At 43.2% G+C, this 21,388-nt stretch overlaps 1 protein-coding gene across 1 annotated transcript in view; it reads right to left on the reverse strand.

The window, feature by feature from the left end:
• Positions 1-5,033: 5,033 nt before the first annotated feature.
• Positions 5,034-21,388, reverse strand: part of LOC106596897 (collagen alpha-1(XI) chain) — a 184,425-nt gene continuing 168,070 nt past the window's right edge. Inside the window, exons 53-64 of the mRNA XM_045714451.2 lie at positions 21,233-21,340; positions 20,495-20,548; positions 18,471-18,524; positions 17,057-17,164; positions 16,814-16,867; positions 16,676-16,711; positions 16,443-16,496; positions 16,043-16,313; positions 14,481-14,593; positions 12,712-12,780; positions 12,177-12,410; positions 5,034-8,021 (exon numbers count right to left, since the gene is read on the reverse strand). Coding sequence (XP_045570407.2) covers positions 7,875-8,021; positions 12,177-12,410; positions 12,712-12,780; positions 14,481-14,593; positions 16,043-16,313; positions 16,443-16,496; positions 16,676-16,711; positions 16,814-16,867; positions 17,057-17,164; positions 18,471-18,524; positions 20,495-20,548; positions 21,233-21,340 — 1,302 coding nt within the window. The 3' untranslated portion in view covers positions 5,034-7,874. The remainder of the gene's footprint in view (positions 8,022-12,176; positions 12,411-12,711; positions 12,781-14,480; positions 14,594-16,042; positions 16,314-16,442; positions 16,497-16,675; positions 16,712-16,813; positions 16,868-17,056; positions 17,165-18,470; positions 18,525-20,494; positions 20,549-21,232; positions 21,341-21,388) is intronic.

Below are 21,388 nucleotides of genomic sequence, written 5' to 3' on the forward strand. Positions count from 1 at the left end.
CAGTCTCTGCTCAGCCATGTTCTTCTGAATGTTAAGTTTCAGTCTCTGCTCAGCCATGTTATTCTGAATGTTAAGTTTCAGTCTCTGGTCAGCCATGTTATTCTGAATGTTAAGTTTCAGTCTCTGCGTCAGCCATGTTCTTCTGAATGTTAAGTTGTTCACTGTTTGCCAGAGCTAGCGCCATGCGTCTTCACTGACTACCACCATATGGGATGAACAGGGACATGGATGATCAACTAACAGATTAATTGATGATACACTTTTCCAACATACACGCTGAGAAACTGGCACGCATGTAGAATATGAAGCCCCTGCATGTAACACAACATATAACATGTAACACAACATATAACATGTAACACAACATATACTGTGAGATATAACGTGACGTATACCGCCACGCATATCACGACATCTAACATGACATAACAAACATGATTGAAAACAAAGAGAACTAAGTATGACAAGGATATAACAAATATACATTCTGATTGTTTGTCGTTAACTGTGGAGAACACAGTGTATTCTCAATTCTGTCATGACTCTCTCTCTCTCTCTCTCTCTCTCTCTGATGCTCAATTTCTAGTGATTCATCGACTCATTAGTAACACAGTCCGACGTTTGTTTGTGCGTGTGCAGTGTGTGTGTGTCTTTAGAGAGTAATTATGTTGGAAGAAAATGTCTTCAGTTGGTATTTGTTGGTGTTTTTTGTAAACTGCTAGAATTGAGGGAGCAGTGGAAGATTGGATACCTGTCAAATCAAATCACATTTTCTTAGTCACAACAGGTGTAGGCCTTACAGTGAAATGCTTACTTACGAGACCCTAACCAACAATTAAAAAAAATACAAATAAGAATAAGAAATAAAAGTAACAAGACTATATAGAGGGGGGTACCGGTACAGAGTCAATGTGCAGGGGCACCGGTTAATTGAGGTAATATGTACAAGTAGGTAGAGCTATTAAAGTGACTATGCATAGATGATAACAACAGAGAGTAGCAGCAGTGTAGAAGAGGGGGTGGGGGGGGGGGGCAATGCAAATAGTCTGGGTAGCCATTTGATTAGATGTTCAGGAGTCTTATGGCTTGGGGGTAGAATCTGTTTAGAAGCCTCTTGGACCTAGACTTGGTGCTCCGGTACAGCTTGCCATGCAGTAGCAGAGAGAACAGTCTATGACTAGGGCGGCTGGAGTCTTTGCCAATTTTTAGAGCCTTCCTCTGACACCGCCTGGTATAGAGGTCCTGGATGGCAGGAAGCTTGGCCCCAGTGACGTACTGGGCCGTTCGCAATACCCTGTGTAGTGCCTTGCGGTCAGAGGCCGAGCAGTTGCCCTACCAGGCAGTGATGCAACCAGTCAGGATGCTCTTGATGGTGCAGCTGTAGAACCTTTTGAGGATCTGATGACTCATGACAAATCTTTTCAGTCTCCTGAGGGGGAATAGGTTTTGTCGTGCCCTCTTTGACTTGGTGTGCTTAGACCATGCTAGTGTGTTGGTGATGTGGACACTAAGGAACTTGAAGTTCTCAACCTGCTCCACTGCAGCCCCGTCGATGAGAATGGGGGTGTGCTCGGTCATCTTTTTCCTGTAGTCCACCATCATCTCCTTTGTGCTGTCAACATTGAGGGAGAGGTTGTTGTCCTGGCACCATCTGGCCAGGTCTCTGACCTCCTCCCTATAGGCTGTCTCGTCATTGTCAGTGATCAGGCCTACCACTGCTGTGTCATTGGCAAACTTAATGATGGTTTTGGAGTTGTGCCAAGCTGTGCAGTCATGAGTGAACAGGGAGTACAGGAGGGGACTGAGCACTGAGCATGCACCCCAGTGTTGAGGATCACCATGGCGGATGTGTTGCTACCTACCCTTACCACCTGGGAGCGGCCCGTCAGGAAGTCCAGGATCCAGTTGCAGAGGGAGGTGTTTAGTCCCAGGGTCCTTAGCTTAGTGATCAGCTTTGAGGGTACTATGGTGTTGAACACTGAGCTGTAGTCAATGAATAGCATTCTCACATATGTGTTCCTTTTTTCCAGGTGTGAAAGGGCAGTGTGGAGTGCAATAGAGATTGCATCATCTGTGGATCTGTTGGGGCGGTATGCAAATTGGAGTGGGTCTAGGGTTTCTGGGATAAACATGACCAGCCTTTCAAAGCACTTCATGGCTACAGTCGTGAGTGCTATGGGTCTGTAGTCATTTAGGCAGGTAACCTTAGTGTTCTTGGGCACAGGCACTATGGTGGTCTGCTTGAAACATGTTGGTGTTACAGACTCAGTCAGGGAGAGGTTGAAAATGTCTGAGAAGACACTTTCCAGTTGGTCAGCGCATGCTCGCTGTACACATCCTGGTAATCCGTCTGGCCCAGCGGCCTTGTGAATGTTGACATATTTAAAGGTCTTACATTGGCTGTGGACAGCGTGATCACACAGTCTTCCGGAACAGCTAGTGCTCTCATGCCTGTTTCAGTGTTATTTGCCTCGAAGCAAGAATATAACTAGTTTAGCTTATCTGGTAGACTCGTGCCACTGGGCAGCTCTTGGCTGTGCTTCCCTTTGTAGTCTGTAATAGTTTGCAAGCCCTGCCACATTTGACGAGCACCAGAGCCGGTGTAGTACAATTTGATCTTAGTCCTGTATTGACACTTTGCCTGTGTGATGGTTCGTCGGAGGACATAGAGGGATTTCTTATAAGCTTCCGGGTTAGTGTCCCGCTCCTTGAAAGCGGCAGCTCTACCCTTTAGCTCAGTGCGGATGTTGCCTGCAATCCATGGCTTCTGGTTGGGGTATGTACATACGGTCACTGTGGGAACGATGTCATCGATGCACTTATTGATAAAGCCAGTGACTGATGTGGTGTACTCCTCAATGCCATCGGAGGAATCCCGGAACATATTCCAGTCTGTGCTTTCAACACAGTCCTGTAGCTTAGCATCTGCTTCATCTGACCACTTTTTTATTGATCTAGTCACTAGTGCTTCCTGCTTTAATTTTTGTTAGCCGGAATCAGGAGGATAGAATTATGGTCAGAGTTGCCCAATGGAGGGTGAGGGAGAGCTTTGTATGCATCTCTGTGTCTGGAGTAAAGGTGGCCCAGAGTTTTTTTTCCCTCTGGTTGCACATTTAACATGCTGATATAAAATTGGTAAAACAGATTTAAGTTTCCCTGCATCAAAGTCCCCGGCTACTAGAAGCGCCGCCTCTGGGTGAGCATTTTGTTGTTTGCTTATGGCGTAATACAGCTCCTTCAATGCTGTCTTAGTGCCAGCCTCTGACTGTGGTGGTATGTAAACAGCTACGAAAAATACAGATGAAAACTCTCTAGATAGATAGTGTGGTCTACAGCTTATCATGAGATACTCTACCTCTGGCGAGCATTAGCCCGAGACTTCCTTAAATATTGTGCACCATCTGTTATTTACAAAAATACATAGTTCTCCGCCCCTTGTCTTACCAGACACCGCTGTTCTGTCCAGCCGGTACAGCAGCTTATAACCATCCAGCTGTATGTTGATAGTGGTGTTGTTCAGCCACGACTCCGTGAAGCATAAGATATTACAGTTTGGAATGTCCCGTTGGTAGTTTAATCTTCCGCATAGGTCATAAATTGTATTCTCCAAAGATTGCACGTTTGCTAGCAGAATGGAAGGAAGTGGGGGTTTATTCGATCACCTACGAATTCTCAGAAGGCAGCCCGCCCTCTGGCCCCTTTTTCTCCACCTCCTCTTCACGCAAATCACAGGGATCTGGGCCTGTTCCCGAGAAAACAGTATATTGTTCACGTCAGGCTCGTCAGACTCGTTAAAGGAAAAAAGGATTCTGTCAGTCCGTAGTGAGTGATCACAGTCCTGATGTCCAGACGTTATTTTCGGTCATAAGAGACGATAGCGGCAACATTATGTACAAAATAAGTTTAAAAAATAAGTTACGAACAACGCAAATAAACAAACAAAAAAAACACAATTGTTTGGGGACACGTAACATGTCAGTCTTCTTCTCCTGCGCCACCTCCTGGTCTGTCAGGGTAAGGAAGACTTTGCCCTAAAGTTAATCCTGAGAAGCTAGCAGAACTGCCATCCCACTGTGGCCATGTGGAATAAAGCTGTACATTGTTTACAGACCTAGGGCCTAGGGAAACGTCATGTGGAATAAAGCTGTACAGTGTTTACAGACCAAGGGCCTAGGGAAACGTCATGTGGAATAACGCTGTACAGTGTTTACAGACCTAGGGCCTAGGGAAACGTCATGTGGAATAAAGCTGTACAGTGTTTACAGACCTAGGGAAACGTTATGTGGAATAAAGCTGTACAGTGTTTACAGACCTAGGGCCTAGGGAAACATCATGTGGAATAAAGCTGTACAGTGTTTACAGACCTAGGGCCTAGGGAAACGTTATGTGGAATAAAGCAGTACAGTGTTTACAGACCTAGGGCCTAGGGAAACGTCATGTGATGCCAACTGTCTGTACCTTTCATACCGTTTCAGCATGGCCACCATGGCTGTTACACCAAACTCAGAGGGTTGTATCACTTCAATAAATACTCACAGTTACAGTTGAATAAAAGTATTTCATTTATGAGATGTCTTCAAGTGAATGCAAACTATTGTCTCTATTTGAATATGCATTTGGCAAGTTATCAAAACATTTATTTTATATTATTTTTACAACAAGCTGTAAACATAATTGCACAGGTTTGAAAGGTTTAGATGTTTCTCTCTGGTTCAACTTTTACTGCTGTCATATTGTGACAGAAGGAAGGAGAGGGCGATGTAAACGTCACGATCAAAGTCTGGGTCGGAATAGGACAGAGAGAGAGGCGCTTGGAGACAGAACCAGTTGGGGGTGTACCTCGGCATTGTGGGTAGAAACAGAAGCACCATGACCCAGACATATCACACCACAGATTAGCCTAACCTGACAATGTTTAAGATTAGGATTATTTAATCCTTTGATGAAAGGGAAGAATAATCTGTCATAATAAAGCGCCATGGAATCATCATGGAATCACTAGAGATAGTGAAGAATACAGATGGTCAAATCGACACTGTTCAGAATCCAGTTTTAATATGAATCAACCATCAAAAGCACATGGAAACATTTCCTCATTACTGTTACAGGAAAATGGTATAACTGTACAATGAGCTCATTTATTTGGCATCATTCACAAACTGTTAGGAATTGGACATGAAGAACCAACACAAATAAGTATTTTTATTTTTCCCCACCCAAATATATAAACTTAATTGTATACATCAAGGTTTGTCATCCATCCTATAGAGTCTCAACTTTAATGTACGTAGAGCGATTGAGGTATACCATTCTGTGGGATCCTATATACCTGGCAGAAGAAGCTTTAGTTGAGAGGACAATACCTATTGGCTTTGTGGACATTTTTACATTATTCATTCTTGATTTAGCGGGCACAAATAAGAAGAAAAAAAAACAAGATTTAATAGTTTGAAACAACAAGTCCTGTTTAGACAGCTCACTTTGAGTTGATTGTTGTTGTTCAATTTGGTTTAGTAACCCTTAGTAACCATATAAATATATATATAGGCCTACTATGTGTATAACCCTTCACTGTAGAGTAGATTAGAGTATAGTATAGTCTTGGAGGGGGAGAAAAATGCTTTAAGTGCTTTATAATGGTCAATATTTACAAAGGAGATTCTTCATAATTACAAAATAGAGACGATTTGTATTCAACTGCTGATATTAACATTGTATTGCACAAACAACAACAACATAGGACTACTTACTTACTTACCAATTCGTTTCTCAACAGACATTTAAAACAAACAAATATATTTATTGCAAATGTATTTTCTATATAGTGTTACTAACATTTATTTATTAAAACATTATTAAAACATTTTATTAAGAGCCTTGTTACACATGCATGTTTTTTTTTGAAGAGTGGACTCAGAAAGAGAACAGTATTGTACAAAATAATAATAATAATAATAATTACAGTTTATAAAAATGCACTTTTTTGTAGCACCTTTGGTGTTCTGTGTTCCGCACAGAAGCACCTCTGTGGTTGTATCTGGAACAGCACTGGAGTTTCCAGACCGGGAGGCTGGGCTGGGGGAGGAGAGGAGAGGACTGGAGCTACCAGACAGGGAGGCTGGGCTGGGGGAGGGAGAGGAGAGGAGAGGACTGGAGCTACCAGACAGGGAGGCTGGGCTGGGGGAGGGAGGAGAGGAGAGGACTGGAGCTACCAGACAGGGAGGCTGGGCTGGGGGAGGGAGGAGAGGAGAGGAGAGGACTAGAGCTACCAGACAGGGAGGCTGGGCTGGGGGAGGGGGGGGGAGGAGAGGACTGGAGCTTCCAGACAGGGAGGCTGGGCTGGGGGAGGGAGGGAGGGAGGGAGGGAGGAGAGGACTGGAGCTACCAGACAGGGAGGCTGGGCTGGGGGAGGGAGGGAGGAGAGGACTGGAGCTACCAGACAGGGAGGCTGGGCTGGGGGAGGAGAGGAGAGGAGAGGACTGGAGCTACCAGACAGGGAGGCTGGGCTGGGGGAGGGAGGAGAGGACTGGAGCTTCCAGACAGGGAGGCTGGGCTGGGGGAGGGAGGAGAGGACTGGAGCTTCCAGACAGGGAGGCTGGGCTGGGGGAGGGAGGGAGGGAGGAGAGGACTGGAGCTACCAGACAGGGAGGCTGGGCTGGGGGAGGGAGGGAGGGAGGAGAGGACTGGAGCTACCAGACAGGGAGGCTGGGCTGGGGGAGGGAGGGAGGGAGGAGAGGACTGGAGCTACCAGACAGGGAGGCTGGGCTGGGGGAGGGAGGGAGGACTGGAGCTTCCAGACAGGGAGGCTGGGCTGGGGGAGGGAGGGAGGACTGGAGCTTCCAGACAGGGAGGCTGGGCTGGGGGAGGGAGGGAGGAGAAGACTGGAGCTACCAGACAGGGAGGCTGGGCTGAGGGAGGGAAGAGAGGACTGGAGCTACCAGACAGGGAGGCTGGGCTGGGGGAGGGAGGACTGGAGCTTCCAGACAGGGAGGCTGGGCTGGGGGAGGGAGGAGAGGACTGGAGCTTCCAGATAGGGAGGCTGGGCTGGGGAAGGGAGGACTGGAGCTTCCAGACAGGGAGGCTGGGCTGGGGGAGGGAGGTGAGGACTGGAGCTTCCAGACAGGGAGGCTGGGCTGGGGGAGGGAGGAGAGGACTGGAGCTACCAGACAGGGAGGCTGGGCTGGGGGAGGGAGGACTGGAGCTACCAGACAGGGAGGCTGGGCTGGGGGAGGGAGGACTGGAGCTTCCAGACAGGGAGGCTGGGCTGGGCTGGGGGAGGGAGGAGAGGACTGGAGCTTCCAGACAGGGAGGCTGGGCTGGGGGAGGCAAAGGGAGGAAGGGGGCTTGGCAGGTGAGTGGAACGTCTCCCTAGATAAGGTCATGGGGTAAGGTAGGAGAAGGGGGAAGACGAGGAGAGGAAAGGGGGGGGCTTGGGCGTTGGAGTGAGTGGATCCTCCCTCTGTTTGCTGAAAGTGCACCACTGTCCGTCCACGGCATCAAACGTCCTTTATTCCTTATGCCACTCCCTCCTTGTTACAAGTTAAAGTCACTATGTGATTGGCCCTACAAGGGCGAGGAGTATTCCCCTGGGACAATGCTTCTATGACAGGGCAGAGGAGGAGGGGGGTTGGGCAGCGTGCTGGTGGTCTGATCATCTTATCAAGGATATAAAAACACAGGTTTGGTTTAGAAGCCTGAGGCCAGGTCGAGTGGAGAATAGGGCGGGTGAGTGATTGATGTCAGGTATTCATTTGGCAGTACAAGGCATGCATGGAACAGAACGCCCTCTAAAACCCTGTCCTTCAGCTGGTCGAGGAGTGGTGGTGGTGGGGTGGTGGGTGGAGTGGGGGGGGGGGGGGGGGGGTGGTCAGGTCCTAGCCCATGAAGCAGACAGGGCCCACCTCGAAACCGAACCGCTGGCTGGGTTCACCGAAGTCATTGAACATGACGTCGATGATGGGCACCTGGTCGATGCGAGGAGTGTTTATCTCCATCACCGTCTTGGAGTAGCCCGACTTCAGCTGGAGAGGACAGAATGGAAGGAGGGGGGATAGTGGAAGGGCAGGCGGAGGAGGGGGGAGAGTGGAAGGGAAGACGGAGGAGGGGGGATAGTGGAAGGGAAGGCAGAGGAGGGGGGAGAGTGGAATGGAAGGCGGAGGAGGGGGGAGAGTGGAATGGAAGGCGGAGGAGGGGGGAGAGTGGAATGGAAGACGGAGGAGGGGGGAGAGTGGAATGGAAGGCGGAGGAGGGGGGAGAGTGGAATGGAAGGCGGAGGAGGGGGGAGAGTGGAAGGGAAGGCGGAGGAGGGGGGAGAGTGGAAGACGGAGGAGGGGGGAGAGTGGAATGGAAGACGGAGGAGGGGGGAGAGTGGAAGGGAAGGCGGAGGAGGGGGGAGAGTGGAAGGGAAGGCGGAGGAGGGGGGAGAGTGGAAGGGAAGGCGGAGGAGGGGGGAGAGTGGAAGGGAAGGCGGAGGAGGGGGGAGAGTGGAATGGAAGACGGAGGAGGGGGGAGAGTGGAATGGAAGGCGGCGGAGAGGGGGAGAGTGGAAGGCGGAGGAGGGGGGAGAGTGGAAGGGAAGACGGAGGAGGGGGGAGAGTGGAAGGGAAGGCGGAGGAGGGGGGAGAGTGGAATGGAAGACGGAGGAGGGGGGAGAGTGGGATGGAAGGCGGAGGAGGGGGGAGAGTGGAAGGCGGAGGAGGGGGGAGAGTGGAAGACGGAGGAGGGGGGAGAGTGGAAGGCGGAGGAGGGGGGAGAGTGGAAGGCGGAGGAGGGGGGAGAGTGGAAGGGAAGGCGGAGGAGGGGGGAGAGTGGAAGGCGGAGGAGGGGGGAGAGTGGAAGGCGGAGGAGGGGGGAGAGTGGAAGGGAAGGCGGAGGAGGGGGGAGAGTGGAAGGGAAGGCGGAGGAGGGGGGAGAGTGGAAGGGAAGGCGGAGGAGGGGGGAGAGTGGAATGGAAGGCGGAGGAGGGGGGAGAGTGGAATGGAAGGCGGAGGAGGGGGGAGAGTGGAATGGAAGACGGAGGAGGGGGGAGAGTGGAAGGCGGAGGAGGGGGGAGAGTGGAAGGCGGAGGAGGGGGGAGAGTGGAAGGGAAGGCGGAGGAGGGGGGAGAGTGGAAGGCGGAGGAGGGGGGAGAGTGGAAGGGAAGGCGGAGGAGGGGGGAGAGTGGAATGGAGTTACTGTGGTGATCAAGATCTGATAAAGAACTACCAGTTACCAGGATCAATATAACCTGTAAATAACATAACCTATCTAATATAACCTAAATACTGTATATAGCATATCCTAAACACTGTATATAATATAACCTACATAATGTATATAAAATAATCCACATACTGTATATAATATAACCTGTATATAATATAACCTGTATATAATATAATCTACATACTGTATATAATATAACCTGTATATAATATAACCTGTATATAATATAACCTACATACTGTATATAATATAACCTGTATATAATATAATCTACATACTGTATATAATATAACCTGTATATAATATAACCTGTATATAATATAACCTGTATATAATATAATCTACATACTGTATATAATATAACCTATATATAATATAACCTGTATATAATATAACCTGTATAATATAACCTGTATATAATATAACCTGTATATAATATAATCTACATACTGTATATAATATAACCTGTATATAATATAACCTGTATATAATATAACCTGTATATAATATAATCTACATACTGTATATAATATAACCTATATATAATATAACCTGTATATAATATAACCGGTATACAATATAACCTGTATATAATATAACCTGTATATAATATAACCTGTATATAATATAACCTGTATATAATATAACCTGTATAATATAATCTACATACTGTATATAATATAACCTGTATATAATATAACCTGTATATAATATAATCTACATACTGTATATAATATAACCTGTATATAATATAATCTACATACTGTAAATATTTTAACCTGTATATAATATAACCTGTATATAATATAACCTGTAAATAATATAACCTGTATATAATATAACCTGTATATAATATAATCTACATACTGTATATATTTTAACCTGTATATAATATAACCTGTATATAATATAACCTATATATAATATAATCTACATACTCTATCTAATATAACCTAAATACTGTATATAGCATATCCTAAACACTGTATATAATATAACCTACATAATGTATATAAAATAATCCACATACTGTATATAATATAACCTGTATATAATATAACCTATATATAATATAATCTACATACTGTATATAATATAACCTGTATATAATATAATCTACATACTGTATATAATATAACCTGTATATAATATAACCTGTATATAATATAACCTGTATATTATATAACCTGTAAATAACATAACCTATCTAATATAACCTAAATACTGTATATAGCATATCCTAAACACTGTATATAATATAACCTACATAATGTATATAAAATAATCCACATACTGTATATAATATAACCTGTATATAATATAACCTGTATATAATATAATCTACATACTGTATATAATATAACCTGTATATAATATAACCTGTATATAATATAACCTACATACTGTATATAATATAACCTGTATATAATATAATCTACATACTGTATATAATATAACCTGTATATAATATAACCTGTATATAATATAATCTACATACTGTATATAATATAACCTATATATAATATAACCTGTATATAATATAACCTGTATAATATAACCTGTATATAATATAACCTGTATATAATATAATCTACATACTGTATATAATATAACCTGTATATAATATAACCTGTATATAATATAACCTGTATATAATATAATCTACATACTGTATATAATATAACCTATATATAATATAACCTGTATATAATATAACCGGTATACAATATAACCTGTATATAATATAACCTGTATATAATATAACCTGCATATAATATAACCTGTATATAATATAATCTGTATAATATAATCTACATACTGTATATAATATAACCTGTATATAATATAACCTGTATATAATATAACCTGTATATAATATAATCTACATACTGTATATAATATAACCTGTATATAATATAATCTACATACTGTAAATATTTTAACCTGTATATAATATAACCTGTATATAATATAACCTGTAAATAATATAACCTGTATATAATATAACCTGTATATAATATAATCTACATACTGTATATATTTTAACCTGTATATAATATAACCTGTATATAATATAACCTATATATAATATAATCTACATACTCTATCTAATATAACCTAAATACTGTATATAGCATATCCTAAACACTGTATATAATATAACCTACATAATGTATATAAAATAATCCACATACTGTATATAATATAACCTGTATATAATATAACCTGTATATAATATAATCTACATACTGTATATAATATAACTTGTATATAATATAACCTATATATAATATAATCTACATACTGTATATAATATAACCTGTATATAATATAATCTACATACTGTATATAATATAACCTGTATATAATATAACCTGTATATAATATAACCTGTATATTATATAACCTGTATATAATATAACCTGTATAATATAACCTAAATACTGTATATAATATAACCTGTATATAATATAACCTGTATAATATAACCTAAATACTGTATATAATATAACCTGTATATAATATAACCTGTATATAATATAACCTGTATATAATATAACCTGTATAATATAACCTAAATACTGTATATAATATAACCTGTATATTATTTAACCTGTATATAATATAACCTAAACACTGTATATAATATAACCTGTATATAATATAACCTGTATATAATATAACCTGTATAATATAACCTAAATACTGTATATAATATAACCTGTATATAATATAATCTACATACTGTATATAATATAACCTGTATATAATATAATCTACATACTGTATATATTTTAACCTGTATATAATATAACCTGTATATAATATAACCAGTATATAATATAATCTACATACTGTATATAATATAACCTGTATATAATATAACCTGTATATAATATAACCTGTATAATATAACGTAAACACTGTATATAATATAGCCTAACTGTATATAATCTATACTGTGTCCTTACTGAGCATCCGTCCGAAAGCGCCTTGATGAAGGGGTTATTATCGTAGGACATCTCCTCGTCGTTGTAACCCAGGAAGCGTAGAGCCTTGTCGTAGCCATCTGCCTTGGCATCGTACCAGGCTACAGACTGGTGGCAGATGTAGGTGAAGTTCTGACGGGCCGTTGAGCTGAGCAGCTTCAGGAAGGTCATCTGGACTGTCTGGATCGTGTTCTCCTCCATGTCCACATAGTTCAACTGGGGGAGGTAGAGGGGGAGGTAGAGGGGAGAGGGAAAGGGGGAGGTAGAGGGGAGAGGGTGAGGGGGAGGTAGAGGGGGAGGTAGAGGGGAGGGGGAGAGAGGGGAGGTAGAGGGGAGGAGGCAGAGGGTGAGGTAGAGGGGGAGATGGGGGGGTAGAGGGCAGGGGCAGGGGACAGAGGAGGTAGAGGGAGGATGGGAGAGAGGAGAGGTAGAGAAAAGGTGACAGTTGTCAATGAAAGTGATTTTGAATTTCATAAATCTATAACTGCTTTGAGAGTTGGATATTTTCTCTACTTACTATTTTTCCCCGTTTGAATTCACTGAACCATGATCCCGGAGCCTCCTTGGGCCAGTTAGAGATTCTGACCTGTTACACAAAATACACAGAAATAAAACAACAGGCTAACTGTTAATGTCTCTCAATACAATATATATATATATATATATATATATATATATATATATATATATATATATATATACAGAATAGGTCTAACAGTGAGTATGAAAATACAGGTTCAAATTGACTGCGACGTGTTCTTGTATCTATAGTGTCATGACGTTGCCCTCTTTGAGTACAGGGAGGACAGTTGACCCCCTCCCCCTTGCACCATCCCCCAACCTACCTCCCCCCACCCAGGCCCTGTGTGAAGGGGTGGTGAAATTCTAGAGGAGAATCTCCTGCCGCATGGCCCAGTTGAGACACAGAGGGGTTTCATAGAGAGACACAGGAAATTCTTCCAACTCACAGAATTGGGGAACCGAACGACATTTATGTTCTGGAGAAGGTATAAAAGATTGGTGAAGAATCCAGCTACGAACTGGTCCGCTTGGTACAATTTTGTGATACTCAGAAGAGACAATATAGCCATATTACCATAAAACTGTTTATATAATAGCCTCAGCTATGGGACTTGCATCCAGATGGTTGTATAAAATGCTATTTGTAATACATTGAGATGCTATGTACTGATGCTAATGTGATAGAATTGTATTTCTGTACCAAGCTTAACTCAGTCATCGGCACGCCCCCCCCAGGGACATGGACAGGACAAGGCGTCATGTGACAAGCCTGTTCTATGTTCACGTATAAAACCCCACCCTGATTTACTTTCTTCAGACCAGCTTACCTCAGAAGAGAGAGCCAAGGTTTTACCATCCAAGTCCTCTACTGAAAGTTAACTATACCACGTGGTTAAACTTTTAGACTATCGAGACCGACAGAATAAGAACAAGTCTTTGATATTAATTATTAGTCTGCAGCTAAGTAAATTATATCATTGAACGCGAAGACCAACGAAACATCCATTCTATAACAACATTAATGAATGTCGCTTTGAAAGATCCATTCTAACCGAGAGAGAGAGAGAGAGAGAGAGAGAGAGAGAGAGAGAGAGAGAGAGAGAGAGAACTCTCCAACAGAAAAACTCTCCAACAAGGATCCCGACGACACACTGAGCGTAAATATATATTGATTGCAATTGTTCCCGAATGAGTGAGCGTTCATGTGCAAAGGCTAAGCATATCAATTGTTAATATTAATGAACTCTGTGTGCCTTCTCAGCTGACTTTTTATGACCCTTTGTTTAACAAGACACCAGCCATGCCTGTTTAGCCCACTAGGGCACATTACTCTACCAATTCTTTGTGACGATAATTACTGTTTGTATGCTTTCTGTGAATTACTTAGTTTAGTAAATAAATGATTTTAAGACAATTGATGTATGGATGACTTTAGTGCAGATACAACAATTTACGACGTTTGGAATGAGACTGGACGCGAGGTAAAATACACCATTTAAACCAGAAGATAATCGGCCTATACTATAATATAATATAATATATAATGTTATAATATAGGAAAGTTATATTAGGAAAATTATAACTTTGTAATCTGAATATTTTCCTTGGTGCCCCGATCTCCTAGTTAATTACAATTAAACGATTAATCAGTTTAATCGCGTGATAATAATTACAGGGAGTTATTTGATGAACATGTCTTCAGTTTAATGGTACCCCAAAGACACGACATATAGACATTATAGAAATAGTTTTCCAGTAACGTACACCAGCGGACTTCTTGTCGGGGTAGATACAGGTCTCTCCTCCAGCGGTGAAGTTACAGTAGACCTTGAAGGAGTCTCCAGTACAGCCCTGGTTAGGATCGATCCAGTATTCACCTGAACATCACAACACACATTACACACAGTCATTAATATGATGTACTGGGGCCCTATGGCAAGGTTATTAACATGCTGTACTGGGGCCCTATGGCAAGGTTATTAACATGCTGTACTGGGGCCCTATGGCAAGGTTATTAACATGCTGTACTGGGGCCCTATGGCAAGGTTATTAACATGCTGTACTGGGGCCCTATGGCAAGGTTATTAACATGCTGTACTGGGGCCCTATGGCAAGGTTATTAACATGCTGTACTGGGGCCCTATGGCAAGGTTATTAACATGATGTACTGGGGCCCTATGGCAAGGTTATTAACATGCTGTACTGGGGCCCTATGGCAATGTTATTAACATGAGTACGGGGCCCTGGCGGCGGCTGGGGCCCTATGGCAAGGTTATTAACATGCTGTACTGGGGCCCTATGGCAAGGTTATGAACATGATGTACTGTGGCCCTATGGCAAGGTTGCATGAGACGGGGCCCATGGCGGCAGCTGTACTGGGGCCCTATGGCAAGGTTATTAACATGATGTACTGGGGCCCTATGGCGGGCGGACGGGGCCCATGGCGGTTATTAACACTGGGGCCATGGCGGCTACTGGGGCCCTATGGCAAGGTTATTAACATGCTGTACTGGGGCCCTATGGCAAGGTTATTAACATGCTGTACTGGGGCCCTATGGCAAGGTTATTAACATGATGTACTGGGGCCCTATGGCAAGGTTATTAACATGATGTACTGGGGCCCTATGGCAAGGTTATTAACATGCTGTACTGGGGCCCTATGGCAAGGTTATTAACATGATGTACTGGGGCCCTATGGCAAGGTTATTAACATGATGTACTGGGGCCCTATGGCAAGGTTATTAACATGCTGTACTGGGGCCCTATGGCAAGGTTATTAACATGATGTACTGGGGCCCTATGGCAAGGTTATGAACATGATGTACTGGGGCCCTATGGCAAGGTTATGAACATGCTGTACTGGGGCCCTATGGCAAGGTTATTAACATGATGTACTGGGGCCCTATGGCAAGGTTATTAACATGATGTACTGGGGCCCTATGGCAAGGTTATTAACATATACTGGGGCCCTATGGCAAGGTTATTAACATATACTGGGGCCCTATGGCAAGGTTATTAACATGCTGTACTGGGGCCCTATGGCAAGGTTATTAACATATAATGGGGCCCTATGGCAAGGTTATTAACATGATGAACTGTCGACCTATGGCAAGGTCAAATGTAAAACATCCTGTACCAGGGCTATTCAACTACTTTTAACACCAGGTGACTGGAATCTCTGTCTTTAGCCAATTAGAGACGCTAGCCAATGATGAACTACCAGGTAGAACGTGAACCAGCAGTACAGCATCCCTCCAGACAGCTGATTGGTCCCGTTATTTATCATGTGAACAGACTAGGAAAAATGAATCCTATCTCTAACCCACCGTCAGGGAAGTCAGGCTGGCTGAGGTGCAGGTCGTTACAGGTCCTGGCAGGGTTGTCCTGTGTTCCCATGGGGAACTTCATCCTCTCGATGTCCTGCTTCAAGTTATTCAGGGACCCGAACACGTCCTCCATGTCCGCTGTGGCCTCCATGTCATAATCTGCCATGCCTCCGGCCTCGTCGCCCTGCACGCCGTCGTCCTCCGCCTGGCGTCTGTTCTTCCTGCTCGCCTGCTGGATGGGCAGCGGCTGGATGATGTCCCCAGGAGGACCCTGAATGGAAGAGCACAGAGGTTAGGGGTCAGTGAAATTGGCCAATCAGAGATAGGCGAAAAGGTCAATTTAAAGTGGATAATTGTGAAAGAATATGAGCTCTTGTTGAGAGAGGAAATGTTGACTTACAGGAGCTCCAGGTGGTCCAATCATACCAGTGTCTCCTTTCTGCCCAGCTCCACCCTTAAAACAGACACAGGACACAAGATTACACATGGAAGTTATCACACCAGTCACACATGACAGAGAGATCTTCCAACAGCGATGCTTTCTGTACAGCACTTTGTGACATCAGCTGATGTAAGAAGGGCTTTATAAATACATTTGATTGAATTTGATTGATTCTAATGAACAGAACTTACGGTTGATCCCTTGGACCCCTTAGAGCCCACAGGTCCCTAGGTTAAGAAAAGAGACACACACACACACACACAGTGAACAATAACACTAATGAACATAATGAAATGGTAGACATGAAGATGTTTTGACAAGGAACTTACAGGAATACCAGGAGGACCAGGAGGACCAAGAGGACCAGCAGAACCGCCAACACCCTACAGAGACGCAGTATTAACCAATGAGATGACCCTTTACAGTAGTATTAACCAATGAGATGGCACTTTACATGAAGGCATTCTTCAACCACTTTATAATAGTTTGAACCAATGAGGTATCACTTTACAGTAGTATTAACCAATGAGATGACACTTTATAGTCCTATGAACCAATGAGCTAACACTTACAGTGTCTCCCTTGCCTCCACCAGTTCCCTGGGGTCCAGGCAGGCCTCTGTCTCCCTTCTCTCCAAACTCACCAGGTGGTCCAATTAGACCAATCAGACCAGGGTGACCCTGGAGGACAGAGAGAGAGCAATTAGACCAATCAGACCAGGGTGACCCTGGAGGACAGAGAGAGACAGAGGGGAAGAGAGAGGAGGAGGGGAAGAGAGAGGAGGAGGGAAGAGAGAGAGAGAGAAAAAGATAAAGGAGGAGGATAGAGAGAGAGGAGAGAGAGGAGAGAGAGAGAGAAAGAGAGAGGAGGAGGGAAGAGAGAGAGAGAGAGAGAGAGAGAGGAGAGAGAGAGTGAAAGAGAGAGGAGGAGGGGAAGAGAGAGAGAGAGAGAGAGAGAGAGAGAGGAGGAGGGGAAGAGAGAGAGAAGGAGAGAGAGAGAAAAAGATAAAGGAGGAGGGATAGAGAGAGGAGAGAGAGGAGAGAGAGAGAGAGAAAGAGAGAGGAGGAGGGGAAGAGAGAGCGAAGGACAGAGAGAGAGAGGAGGGGAAGAGAGAGAGAGAGAAGGAGAGAGAGAGGGAGAGATAGAGGTTGAGGGAGAAAGAGAGGTGGACAGTGTTAGATGGGATATTCACACAGTACATTACAGATAGGCCAACAGGAGATAGAGAGGAATAGCTCCAGATGAACTGTCGCAGAAATAGTGTATACAGGACATCCACAGACACGTGCTGTTGGAGGGGTGTAGTGATCAATCATACACAAATCACAATTGTTGATATCTTTGTTTATAACAAACATTTGTTGTTCAATTACGCCAAGTAACAATATGTATAATAAACTAACGAGCTGAAACCACCTGCATCATTATTAATGTACTCTGTGTCCACGGGTGCCAGAAAACTGCCTTAGTTATGCCTGTAAAGGATTCTTCTGTTTATAACAGTGTCGTATTTAACAATGATGGTGTGTCTATGGCTTCCGCTGCTGTAGCTAGAGGAATAGCCTACTGCAAAGCCCACTAGACTACTATTACTGCTACATGCTAGCTATTAAAAACCAATGATCATTACATTTTTTACATTTAAGTCATTTAGCAGACGCTCTTATCCAGAGCGACTTACAGTAGAGAATTGCATACATTTCATACAATTTATTTTCCATACTGGTCCCACCGTGGGAATCGAACCCACAACCCTGGCATTGCAAACACCATTGCTCCACCAACTGAGCCACACGGGACCACACATTAGATTACATTACGTATACATATTCAATTACCACATTAAATCACACTGAAGAGTTGACTCTGTAAACTACAAACGTTGTTAATTTTGAAAGAGCAAGGGAGATATAGAGAGCGATGGAGATAAAGAGAGAGATAAAGAGAGAGATAACCTTCTCTTCTCTAAAGTAGCCATAGCCTTACCTTTTCTCCCTTACCACCAGGAGTTCCTTTCAAGCCAGCGAGACCAGGGGGACCCTGGGAAGAGATAAAAAAAACACTCTCAAGAATCAGTCTGTCACAGTGGATAGACCAGTATATCTAAGCAGTGGATAGACCAGTATATCTAAGCAGTGGATAGACCAGTATATCTAAGCAGTGGATAGACCAGTATATCTAAGCAGTGGATAGACCAGTATATCTAAGCAGTGGATAGACCAGTATATCTAAGCAGTAGATAGACCAGTATATCTAAGCAGTGGATAGACCAGTATATCTAAGCAGTAGATAGACCAGTATATCTAAGCAGTGGATAGACCAGTATATCTAAGCAGCGGATAGACCAGTATATCTAAGCAGTGGATAGACCAGTATATCTAAGCAGTGGATAGACCAGTATATCTAAGCAGTAGATGCACCAGTATATCTAAGCAGTGGATAGACCAGTATATCTAAGCAGTGGATAGACCAGTATATCTAAGCAGTAGATAGACCAGTATATCTAAGCAGTGGATAGACCAGTATATCTAAGCAGTGGATAGACCAGTATATCTAAGCAGTGGATAGACCCGTATATCTAAGCAGTGGATAGACCAGTATATCTAAGCAGTGGATAGACCAGTATATCTAAGCAGTAGATAGACCAGTATATCTAAGCAGTGGATAGACCAGTATATCTAAGCAGTGGATAGACCAGTATATCTAAGCAGTAGATAGACCAGTATATCTAAGCAGTGGATAGACCAGTATATCTAAGCAGTAGATAGACCAGTATATCTAAGCAGTGGATAGACCAGTATATCTAAGCAGTGGATAGACCAGTATAGCTAAGCAGTGGATAGACCAGTATATCTAAGCAGTGGATAGACCAGTATATCTAAGCAGTGACCAGTATATCTAAGCAGTGGATAGACCAGTATATCTAAGCAGTGACCAGTATATCTAAGCAGTGGATAGACCAGTATATCTAAGCAGTGGATAGACCAGTATATCTAAGCAGTGGATAGACCAGTATATCTAAGCAGTGGATAGACCAGTATATCTAAGCAGTGGCTAGACCAGTATATCTAAGCAGTGGATAGACCAGTATATCTAAGCAGTGGATAGACCAGTATATCTAAGCAGTGGATAGACCAGTATATCTAAGCAGTAGATAGACCAGTATATCTAAGCAGTGGATAGACCAGTATATCTAAGCAGTGGATAGACCAGTATATCTAAGCAGTAGATAGACCAGTATATCTAAGCAGTGGATAGACCAGTATATCTAAGCAGTAGATAGACCAGTATATCTAAGCAGTAGATAGACCAGTATATCTAAGCAGTGGATAGACCAGTATATCTAAGCAGTTGATAGACCAGTATATCTAAGCAGTGGATAGACCAGTATATCTAAGCAGTAGATAGACCAGTATATCTAAGCAGTGGATAGACCAGTATATCTAAGCAGTGGATAGACCAGTATATCTAAGCAGTAGATAGACCAGTATATCTAAGCAGTGGATAGACCAGTATATCTAAGCAGTGGATAGACCAGTATATCTAAGCAGTAGATAGACCAGTATATCTAAGCAGTAGATGCACCAGTATATCTAAGCAGTGGATAGACCAGTATATCTAAGCAGTAGATAGACCAGTATATCTAAGCAGTGGATAGACCAGTATATCTAAGCAGTAGATAGACCAGTATATCTAAGCAGTGGATAGACCAGTATATCTAAGCAGTGGATAGACCAGTATATCTAAGCAGTAGATAGACCAGTATATCTAAGCAGTGGATAGACCAGTATATCTAAGCAGTAGATAGACCAGTATATCTAAGCAGTGGATAGACCAGTATATCTAAGCAGTGGATAGACCAGTATATCTAAGCAGTAGATAGACCAGTATATCTAAGCAGTGGATAGACCAGTATATCTAAGGATATGTTATCCCAATATAAGGTGCTTTGAGTTGGAGAAAAGGGGCAACGTAAATATAAAACCTTGTAATTATCATGTTGTTATTACCATTGGTCCAGGAGGTCCGTCCATTCCAGAAGCACCGGGAAGTCCTTGTTCACCCTGAAAGTAAGTATCACATCATCCATTACATTACATTATCCTTCACATTATCCATCACATTACCATTATCACACAATTTTAATCTTGATAATGTGACGATAAGTATATAGCAGACACTGTCATCTGATTAGTTTGAACTTGAATCGAGCGTGTTAACTCATTTTATTGATTTATTTAACCCTTATTTTTACCAGGTCAGTTGACTGAGAACACATTCTCTTTTACAGCAACGACCTGGGGAATAGTTACAGGGGAGATGAGGGGGAATGAATGAGCCTTTTGGAAGCTGGGGATGATTAGGTGGCCACGTTGGTATGAGGGCCAGATTTGGGAATTTAGCCAGGACACCAGGGTTAACACACCTACTCTTATGATAAGTGCCATGGGATCTTTAGTGACCACAGAGAGTCAGGACACCCGTTTTAATGTCTCATCTGAAAGAGGGAACGCTACACAAGGCAATGTCCCCCTCACTGCCCTGGGGCATTAGGATCTCCTTAGACCAGAGGAAAGAGTGTCTCCTACTGGCCCTCCAACACATCTTCCAGCAGCATCTGGTCTCCCATCCAGGGACCGACCTGGACCGACCCTGCTTAGCTTCAGAGGCTTCAGAGGCAACTCATCGCAGTGATACTGTAACGTATATATCATATATAACAGCTTATGTATAGCTAGGTAACTCACGACAGGGCCTGGGATTCCACGCAGACCGTCAGGTCCAGGCTTCCCAGAGGGACCCTGGGGTCCGACAGGTCCAGTTTTACCATCAGGCCCATCGGCTCCAGCCTCACCCTGCAAAACACAATCATAACATTCAATACAACGGTATCAATACCTTCA

The sequence above is a fragment of the Salmo salar genome, chromosome 03 (assembly GCF_965601325.2).
Source record: "Salmo salar chromosome 03, fSalSal1, whole genome shotgun sequence".
Taxonomy (NCBI): Eukaryota; Metazoa; Chordata; class Actinopteri; order Salmoniformes; family Salmonidae; genus Salmo; species Salmo salar.